General features: G+C 31.2%; 1 protein-coding gene and 1 pseudogene across 2 annotated transcripts; one reads left to right on the top strand and one right to left on the bottom strand.

Moving 5' to 3' along the window:
- The first annotated feature begins 3,821 nt into the window (after window positions 1–3,821).
- On the top strand, window positions 3,822–5,497 carry LOC111298686 (transcription factor RSL3-like; annotated as a pseudogene). The gene is made up of 4 exons (XR_016328496.1): window positions 3,822–4,463; window positions 4,548–4,832; window positions 4,916–4,981; window positions 5,105–5,497. The product of XR_016328496.1 is annotated as a transcription factor RSL3-like (transcript).
- A 991-nt stretch (window positions 5,498–6,488) lies between these two features.
- LOC111295751 (vacuolar-sorting receptor 3) lies at window positions 6,489–11,915 on the bottom strand. The gene is made up of 13 exons (XM_022889466.2): window positions 11,804–11,915; window positions 11,320–11,687; window positions 9,500–10,192; window positions 9,285–9,373; window positions 9,097–9,166; window positions 8,944–9,027; window positions 8,613–8,689; window positions 8,450–8,531; window positions 7,995–8,077; window positions 7,852–7,918; window positions 7,441–7,569; window positions 7,232–7,341; window positions 6,489–6,877 (listed from the first exon to the last, which is right to left on the bottom strand). The coding sequence occupies exons 2-13, from the start codon at window positions 11,618–11,620 to the stop codon at window positions 6,779–6,781; spliced, it is 1,884 nt and encodes a 627-aa protein (XP_022745201.2). The 5' UTR covers window positions 11,621–11,687; window positions 11,804–11,915; the 3' UTR covers window positions 6,489–6,778.
- Between the last annotated feature and the right edge of the window lie 7,196 nt (window positions 11,916–19,111).

The following is a 19,111-nucleotide window of genomic DNA, read 5'->3' as shown; positions in this document are numbered from 1 at the left end:
AGTTTTTCACCATTTTTTTTAACTTAAACACCCATTTATTTTTCAACGACCTCCTCCATTTCGAAAGTTTAACAAGATCATAAGTACCATTTTTCTGCAATGACTCAATCTCTTTTTTCATTACTTTTAATTAGTGTTTTCTATCTGGAGTAGCTTGCACATCTTAAAAGCTCTATGGCTCCCACTTACTGATAATTAAAATAAATTTTAAACTTGGATATCTAGTAGATGACCTGTTCTCTCTAGGAGATCTCTTAGACTAAAACTCTACATCACCTGATGCCAAAGGTAGCTCCCCCTACTCAACACTTGCTAGTAGAGAGGGTTACTCTTCCTGCTCAAAACTAATTGCATTTGACTCATCACTAATTGTGGCTGGCTCATTCATAACCTCAAGTTTTATTTTTTGCTCATTTTTACCATCTGTGGCTCTTTTCTGTGGAATCCCTATCGATGTTGAAACATCACATTTAATAGTAACCTGTGTAGTTTTCTCATTTTTCTCAAAATCTACTATGGTTTCTTTTTTATGAAAGACTACATCTCTACTTTTGACTGTCTTTCTCTTCGCTGGATTTTATACTTATAGCCAAATTCTTCATCATCATATCTTACAAACACACATTGTGTGACTTTACTATCAAGCTTTGACCTCTACTCTTTCAACACATGCATGATGCTTTACATTCAAAAATTTTCAAATGAGAATATGAAACATCTTTCTTTGTCCACACTCTTTTTGAAATGTTAAAGCTCAAATGAACTGATGGTGATCTGTTAAGTAAATAACAAGCTGTGTTAACTGCTTCACCCTAGAATGACTTTGGTAATTTTACCATTCTCAACATACATCTAATTTTTTTCATAATAGTGTGATTCATCCTTTCAGCTTTATAATTATGCTACGATGTTTCAGGTTCTGTCATCTCATACTTGATTTTGTGTTTTAAACAGTACTCTTCAAAGTCTTTGGATGTTTATTCCCCACCATTATCAGTCTGAATACACTTTAAGGGTAATCCTATTATTCTTTCCATCATAGCATTAAATTTTTGAAAATATTACAATACCTGACTTTTATTTTTCAACATATACACCTAAGTTTTACGTGAAGCATCATCATTAAAAGTAATAAAATACCTACTACCACCTAATGACTCAACCTCAATAGGACCACATACGTCAGAATAAATTAATTTCAATCTATTTTCTTTTCTCTGAGAACTCTTGCGAAAAGAAACTCTGTGATGCTTACCAAATAAACTATGATCACATAAATCGAGAGATGCACCTTTGGTCAAATGAATGAGAGAATATCTTGCCAAAACCTGTAATCTTTTTTTCACTTATGTGTGTCAACCTCTTATGCCATAAGTTTGCTAAAGCATTATCTTCAATGGTATTTATCTGGTTGCCATTCAATTGTATCAATGTCTTATACATTATGCAGCATAGTTTTTTTTCTTACAACTACCATAGATCCTTTGAGAAGCTTTCACTACCCATTTTTTTATCGACTCTCATATCTTTTCTTATCAAAGATATTAATAGCAAGTAAGTTCATTCTCATATTCGAAATATGTCTAACATCCCTCAATATATATCTTGTACTAGTTTGTACAATAATATCACTAATCCTAACAATCTGTGACACACTTTTATTTTCTATCTTAGTGCAACCAAAGTCTCCTGCTTTATAAGTTATAAACAACTTTTTTTTAGAAACATAATGATATGTCACTATTGTGTCAACTATCTACTTAATGCCAGGATCATCAACATGATTACAATCACCATGTGTACAGATCAAAGTAACTGAATCACTATCTGAATTCACTATTGCAATATTGCCATCATCTGAACTCTTGTTTTTCTTATCTTTTTGTTCTTGCTTCAAGATTTTACAATGTCATTTTATATGACCTGTTTTACCACAATGGAAACACTTCACTTTATCTCTGGACTTGGATTTTATGTTTAGACTTACTATAGCCTTTTGAGTTTTGACTTCTGTCAATATTTCTACCCCTGTTCTCTGTGATCAGAGCCTGATTTTCAGGGTCTACATCTTTTTGCCTTGTTTTTTCATTAAGCATACTATCATTTATCATCTCCAATGTCATCTTATAATCAGGAGCTGAATTAAGAACAGTCACAACTAGAGTATTCCAACTGTTTGACAATGAACCCAAAATAAATAACGTTTTCATTTTATCATCCATCTTAATCTCTATAGTAGTCATCCGATTAAATATGTTTTGAAAATCACTCAAGTGCCCTATAATCGATCGTCAATCTTTGTACTATAAAGTTACAAGCTTTTTAACAAGCATGACTTTATTTATACCTATTTTTCTCTCATATAATGCTGTCAATTTTTCTCAAATAGTGTGGGTATCTGCCTCCTACACTACGTGATGGAACATACTAATATTAACCTATTTTTTGATTGTAACCAATGTCTTTTTGCCTAGCTTCTTCCAATTTTTATCTTTCATATCTGTTGGTTTAATCGAATCACTTAATATCGGCTCATACAAATTTTTACAGTATAAATGATATTTTATCACAGGCTTTCAAATTGAATAATTTGATGCTATCAATTTTAACATAGAACTTGTTTCACTCTCCATGATCTTAAACAAAATTTACTTATGTCTTGAGTTGCTTATGTATTGATGTCTCAAAAATAATCCTCACTCTGATACCACTTGTTGGGGAGATAAACTACACTTGGAGCCTATAAGAGCACACCAAAGAGCCTATACATACATGTTGGACACCACTTGAGCCCAAAAGCTTAAGCTATTAGGTTCTTGGGTCCTTCATGCATATATAAAACATCTCATTCAGATTTTCTAATGATGTGGGATTCTTTACTCACATGTGAACCATATCCCAACAATCTCTTCCATTCACTTGTGAGTTCTAATCAAATCCCACCTTGGCTCTCCCATGCGAGTAAGTCCTATCAACACCTCTTTTGGGTCAAGTAACCTTACATCTCTAGTGTACTTTTGGGTCAGGCCACAGCACTCAACCTTATCACCTAGGTTGTCTTAATGCTCCCTCAAGCTTATACTCCAGGTTGACTTAACACATCCCTCACTTGGGTGTTTCACTTATGCATATTATCATAGACTCGTCGTATCTAAGTTGAACATTTTAATATCGATTTTTGAGCACAATGAGTTGATGGGCGTGACCAACCTCCGATCTGCCAACAATCTCCCTTCTAACAATATCACTGAAACTTGAACCTATCGTAACTTTGGTTCTGTTATCACTTGTTGGGCCTAAAGCAATAAACACAACAATGCAGAAGCAATATATTGCAATAAACCCATAGTAATAAACAACAATCAATAATCAACAACGCAGAAAAAATAAAGTATACCAAAAATTAAGTGAAAAATCCTCTAGTGTAGAGGAAAAAATCATAGATCATCAGAAAAATCTCTACTATCAAATAATAGATATACAAAGTTTTTCTCTGGTTAAAACTAGAGCTAATCAATAATTAGAGAAATAATTGGAAAAATTTCACTAAATAAGTGACTCAACAAATATACTCTAGATTTATTATTAGAAAGCTTCAAACCCGATCTTCACCGTTCAAAATGTAGAACTTTGAATCATAAATCTGCTGACAAAGTTTCAACTCAATCGGACCACAGATCTACTTTCATTCAACCAACTCCCTTTTTTTTTTTTTTTTCTCTATTTTTCTTGGCTTTTCTTCTTTTCTTGGTTTTGTGACACCACCTTAAAACAACCTCATCTCTTTTTATTAAGTAACTAGAGCTCTGTGTAAAAAAAAACCCATGGCCTTTGATTGGTCCAAAACCAATTACACAGGGTTGGACCTATTTTCTTAGCAGATCCTATTGGAGCCATTAGAGAAGGAGAGTGGAGTTCTTCTCTTAGTGGAATGTACACTACTGATCAGTAAACCGATTTCATGGCTTAATTGCTCAGCAACCGTCCCCTTCCTGATGAGCTAGCTGGGAGTTCATTTTGGCCTGGCCATCATTTAACAATAAACAGAACAGTGGCTTTCTACTGTTCCTCAGATGTTGCTAACACTGGTTGAAACAGTTTTTCACAAGCAGGGAATAGTTATAATGCTGGTAGCAATATTCTTTTTCCCTCTTCAAGTCAAGAGAGTTAATATCTGCAGAGTGATTCTCATCCAATTTTTGTAGCCGATAATAGCCCCATGTCAATGGACTTTCTGTATGGAAGATGCAACAAACACAAGTTCCTATCTCGTTGAAGGTGATGATTGCTTGAACCAAGAACCGGGCAATGGAAATGTAGAACAGGCTGGTAAAAGCCACCAAGAACCTGCTCATTTGGAACACAAAAGGGAATCTGAGATGCCACTGCCAGAAACAATAACGGAGAAAAAAAGTAACAACATATCAGAGAATTCTACGAAAAGATCTCGAAGTTCAGGAGATGTGAGTACAAAGACAAATAAATTTTATAATCTTTTTTGCTAAGAATTATTTTATGCTTCTTCTCGTCATAATTTAATGGTGCAGGTCCAAAAGAACCGGAGAAATGCAACGTCAAAGAAGAAGCAGAGTGTTGTCTCCACTTCCAACGAAGGTGAAGATGGTAATGCTGGTGGTCTCAACGGGCAAGGTTCGGCCAGTTACTCATCAGAGGATGACTCAGATGCTTCTCGGGAGTTGAATGGGGGATTGACCTCAAGCTCAAAAGGAGAAGCAGCACTAAATTTGAATGGCAAAACAAGAGCCAGCAAGAAGGGAACGAATCAATGAGAGGCTCATAATTTTACAAAACCTTGTCCCAACGGAACAAAGGTCTTGATGCTAAGAAAGTTTTTAATCATGAGTCAAAGCAAACGGTGAGTGCAAATCTCAAAATTCATTCTTTGATGTTGCAGGTTGATGTTAGCACAATGCTTTAAGAAGCTGTCCAATATGTAAAGTTTTTGCAGCTCCAGATTAAGGTAAGAACAAACCAAAGAATCTTTATTGTAATGAAAATTGATCTTCTCGTCTGATTTGAAACTTTTCTATGATAGTGGATATTTACCAAACCAATTTGCTTTACTTTTTCTGGAATCTTGCAGCTTTTAAGTTCTGATGATTTATGGATGTATGCACCCATTGCTTACAAAGGAATGAACATTGGACTAGATCTCAAGGTCGCCACGCCAAAACGATCGTAGGAGATGTGGTCTGATCGGCTGGCGCTCACGGACCATTCTGTCCAAAACTTTGGCCATCTTTATATTCTTTAAATTGAAGTAAGTCGTTGCCACATAAATTCTTCAAATCCTGATTGCAATCGGTAATCACAACGAATCATTAATCAAATTTATCCATTTCTTTCTTGTAATCACATAAAACACACTAGTTAATCACGCAGAGTTTCTTTGTTTTGAAGATTTTTAGCTGCAACTACGAGTTGAATTTCACATTACTGAAACATGGTCTTGATTTTGTTTATGTTTTCCATGCAATATCATGTCCATGGGATGATATATATTCAGCTTTGTCCCAATGAATTCGTCATAAATTAACATTAATTCTATGGACAGTTACTCGGATCAATAACAAATATCCTAAAATATTATCATTGTACAGTCAATAGTCCATAGAAGTTAAATGGTAACACAAATAATAGGACTTTCTGTCGGTGGTCGTGTAAGCTATTTCAATAATCAAGTTCAATTTATGATAACGTCAAATATGAAACAATAAAACTTTTTGCTTTCAATCTATGCAAATAAATGAAAATAATCTTCGTCAATTTGTCCTTAATTATACGTACGTGACTTGTAGTCAGGAGGTATTGCATGTTCATATTGAATCAAAGCCATGTTAAGGGCTCAACAGGAAGTCGGCAATGCTTTCAAGTTGAAAAAATATAGCAATTTTAGTATATCTTTATGCTGAAAATGATATTTTATCGAGTCAATTAGTTAGTAACTCAGCCAAACAAGTTGAGACCAGGGAAATGGCAGCTTGGCAATAATCCAAGTGAAGAAGGCAATTTTAGACTTTATTTGAAGATCAGGAACAAGCTGGGGCAACATATATGTAACTCACAAACAGATAGGTTAGATTTGGACAATTTCACGAATACCACATATTATATAAGTCTTAGACCTTGAAGGCTCCCACCATAAAAAGAAGCATCAATCAATGGCTGTTGATATATGTTCTCTCATTCACGTAAAAGCCTTCAGCTTCTGTCAACTGACTTCGGAAATGGATATTTGGATTAAAAAAAACCCATAAATGTTCATTCGGGAAACCAAAACTAGCATAAGTGTTTCTTTCTTCAGGTGCATTAGGGCAAGTGGGAATGGCAGAAAGGAAAATGGTATCATCAGTAAAATTAAAAAAAAAAAAAAAGGAACCACGCCTTTAGAGCCCTCCTTTTTAACTTAAAAATAGGGTAAGACGAAAAAGTTCAGGCAGCTAACCTAAAAGGCATAAAGGAATGAATTACAGAATTGCCATATAAATTATGGGGCAAAAGATACTTGGTATTTAGAATCTGGAAAGAAAATTCTTAGATGCTACAACCAGATCCTATATGATCTGCGCCTGATGGCTTTGTCGATCCCCTACTCAACTCTTTTCAGCATGTTACGGTTATAACGAACAAATAGCCACTTCTATTGTGCATTTCGTTATTGTCCGATACATTTTATATATCCATAGCAACCATGCTTGAAATCCAATTGATCAACCCTGCGTGATCAAACTCCATGAAAATTTAGGAGTTTTCTTCTTCATGCACGATCTTCACTTACATGGTTCGGAACTTCTGCTTGACTATCCAGAGGCATGTACTGTGCCATTATAGCTCTTATTTCGGAATCCATGTACGACTGCAAAAGTAACAAAACAAGTAAACGTTAGGAAAAAAAACATATATGCGTAACATATATATATATATAGAAGAAAACCAGAATGGCTGGTTCAGGTTTGATAAGTTGGTCTAGCGTGGCTCGCCAATCAAAACCCTCAATTCCAGGCACTTCAATCCAAGCCAAACATCCCCATCAAAGGATTCAATCAAGAACAGTCACTTTCCTAACCAACCATTATGCGGTCTACACTTCATACTGTAGGCTTATTTTATAATGTAATGCACGAGCTTACCCTTAATCTATATCTGTAAACAAGATAAGCCCCCCCCACCAGCCATTGCGCTTATTTTATAATGTAATGCACGAACTTACCCTTAATCTATATCTGTAAACAAGATAAGCCCCACCACCAGCCATTGCCAAGCCGATCAAAATGACCCAAACAGCAGCCCATGCTGATCTTACTTCAGTACCCCTCTTACCTGAGATAGAGCAAAGAGTAGACATCAAAACACTAATTGTAAATCATATATTCCAAAGAAAATAGGTTTAAGTTACAAATCCTAGATCCACCAACTCACTTATGCAGGTATCATGGTCCCTGATATACAAAAGATCTCCACTGCAAGAGCATTCATAGCTTCCCCAGGTATTTTTGCAGCTACATTCAGGGCACTGGCAAGCTTTCTTCTCTTTGCATTCATCAATATCTGCATGATGGAAAAGGCAGAAATATAAAATTGCTAAATCATTCGGCAAACTCAAAGCTTCTGTTTACTTGCATTCAAGCAGTCAATTAATGTTCATGTATAGTTCATGTACACCAAGTTAATGCAAGTTTCTTCATCCTACGAATGAAGGAGGTGCTTTCAAGATGTCCCATTACAGTTAGGTTCTCAACTCACATGGATGTTTGGTGAATATAAATTCAACTCAAGCTAGTTTGAGTTCCTAATTACAGCATGAAATATATTTATTCATTCAGGACTCACCTTCACAACTTTTGACGCCATCACCTTTAAACCCTGGAGGACACTGGCATTTAACATCTCCAAAACCCTGTTCAAAGCCTTGATCATAGCATAAACTTATTTTCACAAGGAGGAAAAAAGAAAAAATAAATGTTGCTACTAACCAAACAAGCAGAGTATGCATGTCCATCTCGTGAGTCATGCCAACAACCTCCATTATTAATCTTGCACCTTCCAGGCCCACTAGCTGAATGGCAAAAAGAAAACAGAATATAAGTGCATATTATACGGATTAAGATTATTAAGACAGAAACAGGTGAGATATGCCTTTTGAAGAAGAGAGTTGCATGGTCTCTATCAAACATAAGCAAACACAATAATCATTAGGGGGCTTCAAACTGAGACATAAGCAACAAACAACAAATCAAGCTTTTCTCATGTGGAATTGGCTACATGAATCCTATAATTCCATTTCATCCAGCTAGGAACTTGGCCCATATCATGAGGTATGATCATAAAAGAACATTAAAACAATGACTTCACATTTTAAACATTAACTTTGAAGTAAAAGCTTAATCAGCACAAATAAATTGATCAATAATTAAACCCCAATTCTCACCTTTGCAGTGACTGTAGCCGTCTCCTTTGAATTGCACACCATCAACCAAGGGACATTCACAAACTCTCCCTCGAAATGTATCCTGACCAAATCAATATATTGAGAGAGTCAACAGTGTCATATGCAAGTAGAGAACCTCTTCAAAAAAGTTTTTAATTCATACCTTGCAGGCTGTGAGATTAGCTATTTTATCTTGCCAACAGCCACCATTGTTATCCAAGCATTCATTAGTTTCCACATCTGCCACAGAAGTCCACTGTCATTCATGTTTCAAATAACAACGTGACAGTAAGTTGAACCACTACACTGTGCAACTTCTGCCAAAGCAGGCAGTGGAATTCTAAGAGCCAAACCCTCAGTAATTTTGACAGAAGTGGACACCCACAAAACAAATTCACTTAATTTTCCCTTGAAAACCCATGAGCACATAGCACCCCTAAGTGGCAACGGACTAAAATACTTCTCTTGCAAGAAAATATAACAAGAAAACTTACCACCGCTCAAACAAACAGCCGGTTCAGTAGTCTCCTCAAAACCAGAACAGATGGCCTTCAAAACAGCACCTTTGGCTAGCTTTCCTGTATGCAAATATGTCAGAAAGGAAAGCATCCAAAACTTTATCTGTGAAATACAATTTGACTACATACCTCGATATTGCCGATTGTTGACAACAAGTGTAGGCAATATAGTAACATCACCCCTAGATCCTTTCCCCACCTATGAAAATGTTTCTATTAAATAGCTTTCCAAGATTAAGAGCTCCAAAAAGGTCAAAGATGACAAGAAATCCATAAAAAGAGTAATAAAACATAATATCTAAGCATGAGAGAATTACTTGGGCATCTTGTTCTTCTTTCAGAACAGGATTATCTGCATCAGCATTGCGGTCTCCCATACACTTTTCAATCTTTTTACCATCAAGCCCTGAATGGATGACAAAAGAACATCATGAATCAGTTATAACTAGTTGCCGGTAATATTTTGATTCTATAGGGTGCTATTAGCGGCAATCATAAGTGAAATAGAGGATTCTTTTAATTAACTGTTTACCAAGAGATTTGATAACATCATCTGCACATTCCTTGTTATACTTTTTATCCTTCATGGGGCATCTTATTTGAAAATCCGTCACATAGTCCCACCACAGCCAAGGCTTACTGGTCTCATTTGCCACTCTGAAAACACATAGCTGCCTTAAGTTTTCAATAACTACATCTTTCCCATCATAACCTGAGCTAAAATCTTGTTCAGGATCAGGTGCACAATATCTTCCATGGTTGATGCATTGAGATTTGCACTGTCTGCTTAGGGTGAAAGCCTCAGGGCAGTACCAAGTTATATAATGGGGTGTAAATTGAGTATAGCCACCTTTTTCAAGTATCTGTGCAGCACCCTTGAAATCCTTCACAAATTCCATCAGCATATCACATTTAACTCCACATTCATCATTACTGTTGGTCCATAACTCATACTCCACACGGTCATCAGGGTGTGGAACAGCCTCTCGCCAATCAAGATTAACATTGACCATATCCCCACCACTGATTGCTTTCTTTAGAGTTTCACCAAAAGTTTTCTCAATCAGGGCAGATGGAATCGTTATATTTTCAATGTATTTGGCAGATGAACCATCCTCTTCAGGTGTGTCCATGGTTATTAATGCTTCTTCAATATTATCTGCAACAAGCACTGCAGAAGCACCAGCCTTCTGTGCATTCCAAACCTTTAAAGCAAAGAAGCAATCTGGGAAAATAATAAGAATAGTAAGGCACTGACTTGGCATAAAAATATTTTGAACTAAAGAAAAATTAATTGTAAGAGCATAACTTAAGTAATCAAGTTTGAGCAAAATAAACAAATTTTACAACCTTAATCTCTTTGGCTTTATAGCAGACACTGATGCCTGTTCATATGGTAAACTGATACATGCTCTTGATCATACGGAATTATCACTTAAGATTCTTCTCATCTCTTTAACAGTTTAATCACATTGGATTAATGTAACTTAATTATCTAATCTGGAGGTAACTATAAGACATTACTACGACGATCTTAGATCACCAGCAACTTCCAGCCTCTTGAAACTCATTTTTATTTTCATATATCTGTTAGAGAATGCATTAATTCTAGATACTCCTTGATCAATTCAATCAGCTTGTGGCAAAAGAGCAAACATAAGCATTTCATTCCAATCATACAAAGAGTAACTCCATGATTAATCATAAGAAACCAATCAAACTCAAATCATACACTCTCAACCACTTTTATAGAAACTTATTTTGCCAATCTGGGAAATTAGGGGGGGAAAGGAGCTAAAAGATAAACCTCAAATTTCAGCAAAAAACTAGTGGGATAAAAAGAGAAAAAGACAATCTTCCAAACGACATAAGCAGGCTAAAACAAGTAAATTAATAATAAATAAAAAAGCCGTAAATCCTTAGTCAGCCAAATCAAACAAACTATAAAACGCAAAGCTTATAGTGATAATGAAATCAATGGAAACTAATCACAAACTACAATGCTTTTCCAAATGAATGGAAGAAATAAAACTAATAAAATATATTCAAGTGGACGAAAACTGAATCAATTAAACCTCAAATACGAAACTAACAATTAAATTAACCCACCAAAAAAAATTAAAAAAAAAAAAACTCTTAAACCAACCACATCCAACAAATTAAACCTTAAATCTAACATTAAAAAAAGAAAAAAAATCTGAAAGTAAGAATCAAATTAGCCAAAAAAAACCAAAAAGTTTCCTCATCAGTCAAGCCAACAACAGACAAATTATAGCTTAAATAAACTCAATCTTAGATTAATATTTCTAAAGGAAAAAGATAAAAAGAGAAGGCAAAAATAGGAAAAGATACCTCCACGATCAACCAAAACAAAAGTAGGAAGAGAACCAGGCTTGGATTGAAAGGAAATCCCAAACTCATCAAAACTCTTACAAGCCTTTTGGTTCTCCTTAGGGTAAACCACAGCACCGGCCATGCTTCCCCCATATTGAGGTATCCCAAAGTTCCCAATTGCACTATCATGGGTTCCCTTAATCTTCTCCGGTGATGTCACCGTCAAGCTGTTCTTTTCCACCACAAATCTCGCACAACAATTCCCTATCACAGACAACAACACAAACCCTTGAAGCAGACGTAATCTTCGTATCCCCATCTCTTTCCTTCTTCTTTTGACAACTGAGGTTTTTGTGGGATTTCCGTAGATCAGTTCAAGGAAGACACTGAAGAAGAAGAAGATCGTGTAAGAAAAAACATGTAAAAAAAATGGCTGGGGTGCTCCGGAACTGGGAATTTTTTTTTGGAATTTCGTAAAAATATGTAATATTAGAAAAATTACTATCACTCTTTGAAATCACTGTGCTTCAAAGTCTTAAGCATCGACGCCTTTGATTCCATAGGAGAATTTGTTATGTAATTTGGTCTTTTTGATTAAAATCAAAATTACATTCATTCTTTTCTTCATGAGGTTATTTACTCATTTATAACAAAAAGAGAAGGATATTTATCATTTTCCTTGTTAAGAGAGATTTTTTTTTAAATGCATCAAGTGTCTTAATCTCATCTAGATCACCAAATTAAAATTTTAACAAATGTTGTGGGTAAAAATTGGATTTTTGTTATTTTTTTAAAATTTATTTTATTATTAAATGTGTAAAATAATAAAATTTTTTATTAATAATTTTTTAACAATTTATATTTATTTATTAATCTGAATAAATTATGAATAATATTTAAAATTTATCAATTAAAAAATATAATAAAATTTATTTATATTAAAATAATTTACAATCTTACTTATTTTATTAAAATAAATATCAAAGTAATGTATGAATGAAATTTATTTAAATTAATAATAATAATAGTACTAAAAGTTAAGGTATTGTTTGAAATATAAAATTAAAATACGTAGTAATTATTATCTAAAAGACAAAGCATGACTCGGATGAACTTTGCCACTCGTTTTAAAATCACATCAAACCGGAGCGGTCCATTTCTAAAAGAAGTGGTTCAACTATACACCAAGAATCCAAGATTGAGTATAATTTTAAGACAGCTGTGTCGACAGAAGTGGGCCTATGATTGGAGGGAGTAAATGTGACGTTGCTCCTCTGCGTCTCATTACTCTTTATATGGATGGACGGACTACGAGGCCGGTGGACCCTGGAACTCTTTGCCTCTGTTCTCTCACATTAAAAATGCATGGGAATTCCAACTCCCAACGAAGCCCCACAATTTATCTCCATCCACCCATTTAATAAATTTTATCCATTATATTCTCGAAATTTGACCATCCATAGAATTATAAAATTAGACTTAATAATTCATACATTTGATTATATTATATTCGATATATATAATGATATAAATGATTAAAATAATACAACATACATTATAAAATATATTTAAATTTTAAATATAAATATAATATATTTATTATACATATTACAACATAATATGACATAATTAATTATGTATAATTAATTTTTTAAAATATTATACAAATAAATATAAATATATATAAATATTATTAAAATAATAAATAATTATAAATTATTTATCACTTATAATTTAATAAACTTAAGATATTAATAATATAAAAAAATTTACATAGTACATAAAATAAAAAAATTTAATATTCATTTAATATGTATTTAATATATATTTAAAATTTAATACATATTACATAATTATATAATTTTTAGTATCAAATTTAAAATGATAAATTATTAAAAATTAAAAAATAAAATAATAATGTATAAGATTAATATTAATATTAATATTATATTATTAATATAAAAATAATTTTATAATAATTGTTAAATGTGTGTCGTAATTAAATATTTAAAATAATTTTTATAGGGTATTAAATAAATAATTAAATATCATAATTAAAAAATTAAAATTTAAAATAATTTTTATATGTTTATATTAAATTAAAATAACTATAAAAAATATGTTAAATTTGTTAAAATGTTAAATATGTTATTCATATTTTATTATGTATTTAGATATATCAACATATATAAAATATAAATTATATTATATCAAATTTTATATTAATATGAATAAATATAATTTTTTTTTAAAACATATATATAATTTTTTATATTATATCTAAAATTATCAAATCTACGCAAAGCCTCACGTGAGATACTGTATCTTTCCTTGCCTGAGCGGCGCTTTTTTGTTTTTATGCTTAAAAAATGAAAAAAAAAAAGATGGGATGAGATTTAGAAATTCGGTGAAAAATAAAAATGAAGAGAGAGAAAAAGACAAAAAAAGTTGGTAATCATTATGGATCTCACTTTGATTTTTTTATTATTTTTATTTTCATTAAAATTTTTTTAAATTCTACTGTTATATTCATTAGCATTTCAACTTTTTTAAAATTTTTATTTTATTTTTATAAATTTTACATCTTACGTATGTATTGTTATTAAACGTTTTAGCTGTTTACTTTTTTTTTTATGTGTTTTCTTATTTATTATATTTCACAAATATTTTTATAAATTATAAAAAAATGTTTTTAAATATTTTATTTTTTGACAAAAATATTTTTACTGTGTAAAATTCATTTATATCAAAATTTTTTGTTTTACTTTTTTCACTTTTTACTATTTAATAAATATTTTTTTAGATTATAAAGTTTTTTGAGATTCATTTGCTGTTAAGGATATGTCATGTGTTTTTTTTATTATTTTATTATTTTAATATTTTTTTTCATATTTAATAAATAATTTTTAGATTTTAATTTTACATATTCACTTTATATCAAGGATATTTCATGTGTCAAGCTATTTGATTCTTTTTTTTTTATTTTTGATTTTTGATTTACTTTTTTTATAATTAATAAATATTTTTAATTATTTTAAAAATTTTTAATTAGGGTCTATTTGATATTAGTATTAAAATTTTTTTTATTATGATAATTTTTAAAAATAAAAATATTAACGGAAGTCTCATGTCACATCCAAATTTATTTTTCTTTTTTTGAATCTTTCTTTTTTTTTTTTCAAGTTTCTTTTTATTCATGATATAAAATATTCAATTGATATAAAGGTGACAAAATAATTAACCGGATATGTTTTTATTCCACTCAATTTAATAGGTGTAGTTTTTTAAAAAATTAGAGATTAAATCAAGGTTTTAGCTTTTTTAAATTTGAGATCTAGTTGAAAAGGAGTTTAAATTTTTTCGTCTTACTACAAATATATATAATTATATTTATAATTATTTATTTTATTTTACTTTTATATATTTTATTATATTAATAAATTTATTATTTAATATATAAATTTAATAAAATTTCCATATTTATACAAATTTAATCTATTTATATATAAATTTTACTAATTTTGACTTTTATTTGACTTTGTCCATATAACATCTTTTTGTTTTCATTTTTTATTTTTAATTTAAATAAATTTGTTAAAAAAATAAATAGAAGTACCAATAGGCACCTCATTTTTTTTTATTATATAAATTTTGCAACAAATAAGTTGATGAATAAGAAAAATAATTCGTATTTATAAGCTTCAATTCGACTTGATCTAATATAGGGAGATTTTTTTTCTTTCACATTTTTTATTTTTTATTAGATAAAATTTGTAAAAAAATTATGTCAAAAAAGGCTTCCATGTAACTCTTTATTTATTTATTTTTCATATTTTTTAATTAGATCGATTTTACAACAAAATGAGTCGATCCCTAACAATAACAAAACAATTAGTATTTTATAGGTATTCATCCGTCTCGATTTAATATTTTTTTAAAAAATTAATATTAAGTCAATTGGATTATTTTATTTTATAAAAGTTATGGATAAACCAAAACAGATTTAGGGTGCTCTATCAGGTCATTCAATGATATATATATATATATATTATTATCTATTTAATTTTATATTTATATGTATATATTATATTAAAAAGTATGACTTTATACCTTAATTTAAGATATTAACATTTTAAACTCAATTTAAATGTCAACATGCTATCTCAATTATCTTCTTTTTTATTTTTGCTTATTTTTAATTATATTAATTTTACAATAAAATGAGTCAATCAATAACAACAACAAAACAATTAATATCTTATAGGTATCCATTCCTCTTGATTTGATTTTTTTTAAAAAAAAATCAATATCAAGTTTGTTGGAATTTTTTTTATAAAAGGTAACGATAGACCAAAATAGATTTAGGGTGATCTACCCAAGTCATTCCATGATATATATATATATTTATCTATTTAATTTTATATTTATATACATATATTATATTAAAAAAGTATGATTTTATATCTTAAGTTTAGATATTAACATTTTAAACTCAATTTAAATATTAACATGGTATCTCAATTATCTTCATTTTTTTTCTTTATTTTTTTACTTATTTTTTTGCTTATTTTTTATTTTGTAATTAATAAAATTATCATTTAATACAAAAATAATAATAAACTCAATTTGATTGTCCGTGTAATACCCTAATGAATCACTTTTCCATTTTTTGTTCTTTTATTTTTTCTTCAATATTTTGCGCTTTTATACTCTTTTTATTAAATTAATTATGTTAAAAATATGCCAATTCGGTAACCCATTTGGTTTTTATTTTTTTTTATTTTTTTAATTAGATAAATTTTATAATAAAAGTTATTGATTGATAAAGATACCAAAAAAATTTGTATCCAATGAATTCAATTCATTTTGATTCGATAGGAAGAGACTATTTTAAATAGGGATTTGAGTTGGGATTGATAGAGTTTTTTTTATAAAATACAAGATTTGTGTGAAAATGTGTTTATAGTGTTTTGTCCGACCCATTTTGAAATATATGTAAAAATATATTTTTTATTAATTTAATTATATATTTATGTATTATTTTAATAAAATTATTATTTGATATTTTAATTTAAAAAATTAATATTTTAAATTCAATGAGGTATGCATGTGACACCCTATGTGAGCCTAATTTTGTTTTATTTTTTCTTTCATTTTTATTCTTTTTTACTTTTTACGATTTGTTTGTTTTAGATTTTTTATTAGGTATATTTTGTGAGAATATGATTTCAATTGAAATATCAACATGTCGCCTTATTGTTTATTTTTTAATTAAAAAAATTTTATAAAAATACATCAATGAATAAAGATGACAAAATAAAAAAAAATTTGACCCACGACAACACTCAGACTATCCAATTAGTAGTGTTTTTAATTTTACCTTACTAAGTAATTTTTCACGTAAATTTGATCTACAATTTTCCAGTCTATATATGATTCATACATTAATTAAAAAAAATGTAATGTCTAGAGAAAAAGAAATAGGGGTGTGAGTGATTTTAGAAACTTGTTTTTTGGTTTTCTTTGATCAATTAATTACTTTGATCAACTTGAGTAATAATTGGTATATCAGTTGACTGCTGAATTTGCAATGAATTTATTGGAGCAATCACCGGAGCACCCCTCGACGCTTGTGGCCCTTGGGATGGTCCGCCCCATAATGAGTTATTGATTTTGAGTTTGAGATGACTGACATGATCTTATCTTCCTTATCAACGTGTCTGTTAGTGTTTCTTCGAAAAAAAAAAAAAAATGTCCCTAGGTTTGATTGGGTCACCCAAAATACTAACCTTCTGACATGAAGGACAGCAAAATGCATGTGCTCCATATGAACCAGTTGAGGTGGGAGAATAGAAAGACAAAAAAGGTTAAAAAATGAAACAAGAAAAGCAAGAGGAAAAGGATTCAGTGAAGTACAGTGCAAGGCAATGCTAAAGTGCCGATTCCTAATTACATTTGCTGAGATGTAGCCTTAACATATATATCATCTTTGAAGTGGTGGTGGTACTAGCTATCAGTTCAACAGGCATTTGCTGCATGTGACTGCAATCTTGTGGCACTTAGGCAAAGAGTTAATGCAACAAATGGAACAGTGATTCTTGTGGTTATGGCTGCTGGCCCTATTGATATTTCTTTTGTAAAGAATGTGAGAAAAATCGGAGGCATTTTGTGGGTCGGATAGCCGGGTCAAGTTGGAGGATAAGCCATTGCTGTCAAGTCATATTTGGAGACACTGCAAGAATAATATTTTGTCTCCTTTTTTTTCTTTTATGTTGCTTTTGATTGGAGGTGCATCTGAATACCAGTACGCTGACAAATGTCTTCTTGTGTCAGCTGGAAGGTCTCCTTTTACATGGTACCCACAAGAGTATGCAGATGATCAGGTGCCGATGACATACATGAACATGAGAGCCAATACCACTGCGAACTTTCCTGGGAGAACCTATCGGTTCTATACATGGGCAAATTTATTTATGACTTTGGACATGGATTAAGCTACAGATCATTCTCCGAGTTCATAATATGATCTGCTCCTTCCACGATACTCATCCAATCAAAACCAAACAATATTCTCTCCTCTCAATCCATCCACAAACTATGCGCCTACTCTAATGGTGAAGCAATTGATGTTTCAAGCAATGTTTCAAACTAGGAAAGAAAAAATGTTTTATAAAGTAAAAACGCTAGAGAGAATCTCTAATCTTATGGTTAACAGCCGTACGCTCTAACTGACTGAGTCATTCCAACTTGTTGTAAAAAACTTTTATAATATATTTAAAATATACTTGGCATAAACCATATCTGCCACAGCCTAAATTGTGAGGTATCCTTTTTTACAGATTCAAATACCGGCAGCTCCATCCGCTTGGGCAGTTTTACATTGTCTTTCAGCATTAAAGGATAAAGTCATAAACCATATCTGCAAGCACATGGCTCATTCTGTCCATGGCTTATTGATGATGGCATATTGATAGTTGCAGTTGAGTTGAGATCATTTTGACCATTTCATTTTACAGGAAAAAAAAAAAAAGATTCAACAACTCCTGATCCTCAACTTCCATGTATAATTAATAATTGCCATCATCTTGAAAAAGACGAATTCAATTAATAAGTCCTAGAGAGTTTTCTATTTGTTCTCCCTTAGAATGGAACAGAGAAAGAAAACCACCAATATCACCACCACTCTCATGCTTGCTATATATTCTTATTTCTTATACCTCGGTCCACTCTCGTAAGCTGATTGGCTCACCATCACCTTCTCCGGTCAGTGCATCCCACAGCCACAATATTTAAGTGTTCCCTTCCCTCGCATTGTTTCCTTTTTATTGATTTTCCCATTATATATATAAATATGATTGTCATATGGCTTGATTTGACAATAACGTTCTTTGAATGCTTTATCTCTATACAGGAAAGTTTGGTGCTGATTGCCGGAAAGAGAAGGCCTGGGTCACTTCCAGCTGCCTCTCATTCGAAGTGCAAGAAGTGCAAGCCCTGCATCCCCGGTTGAAGTATCAAATCATGTTATAGCAGTCTTAGAAATCTGACAGTTCCACCAAGTACAAAAGTAAGGAACTTATGTTTAAATTTTTAAATAACAGACGGTGAATTTCGAAGTCATATCTCTGAGCTTATTCTTTCAGATAAGCAAACAAATATAAACATCTTGTTGCCATTCACATCATAAAAGAAACAAAAAAATTAAACCAAAGAAGAGGAAAATACTTGCCATTGCCTCTTTGGCAAGTGTCACAATGATCATTGCCTAATCAAAGCTATCATTTAAAAATATTGCAAGATATAAATTAAA

The sequence above is a fragment of the Durio zibethinus genome, chromosome 16, assembly GCF_047325235.1.
Source record: "Durio zibethinus cultivar Kanyao isolate XHJ-2024 chromosome 16, ASM4732523v1, whole genome shotgun sequence".
In the NCBI taxonomy this organism is placed as follows: Eukaryota; Viridiplantae; Streptophyta; class Magnoliopsida; order Malvales; family Malvaceae; genus Durio; species Durio zibethinus.
Note: the sequence above shows the minus strand (reverse complement) of the source record. Positions and strands in the feature narration are given on the sequence as shown.

Bases quoted from the DNA above. Each gene is read 5' to 3' on its own strand.
- LOC111295751 (XM_022889466.2), bottom strand. From the start codon at position 11,620: ATGGGGATACGAAGATTACGTCTGCTTCAAGGGTTTGTGTTGTTGTCT. The intron at 7,342-7,440 runs GTGAGTTGGTGG...GCTCTATCTCAG, and splicing joins GGACCATGATACCTGCATAA to GTAAGAGGGGTACTGAAGTA. The intron at 6,878-7,231 runs GTAAGTTCGTGC...TTACTTTTGCAG, and splicing joins TTTACAGATATAGATTAAGG to TCGTACATGGATTCCGAAAT.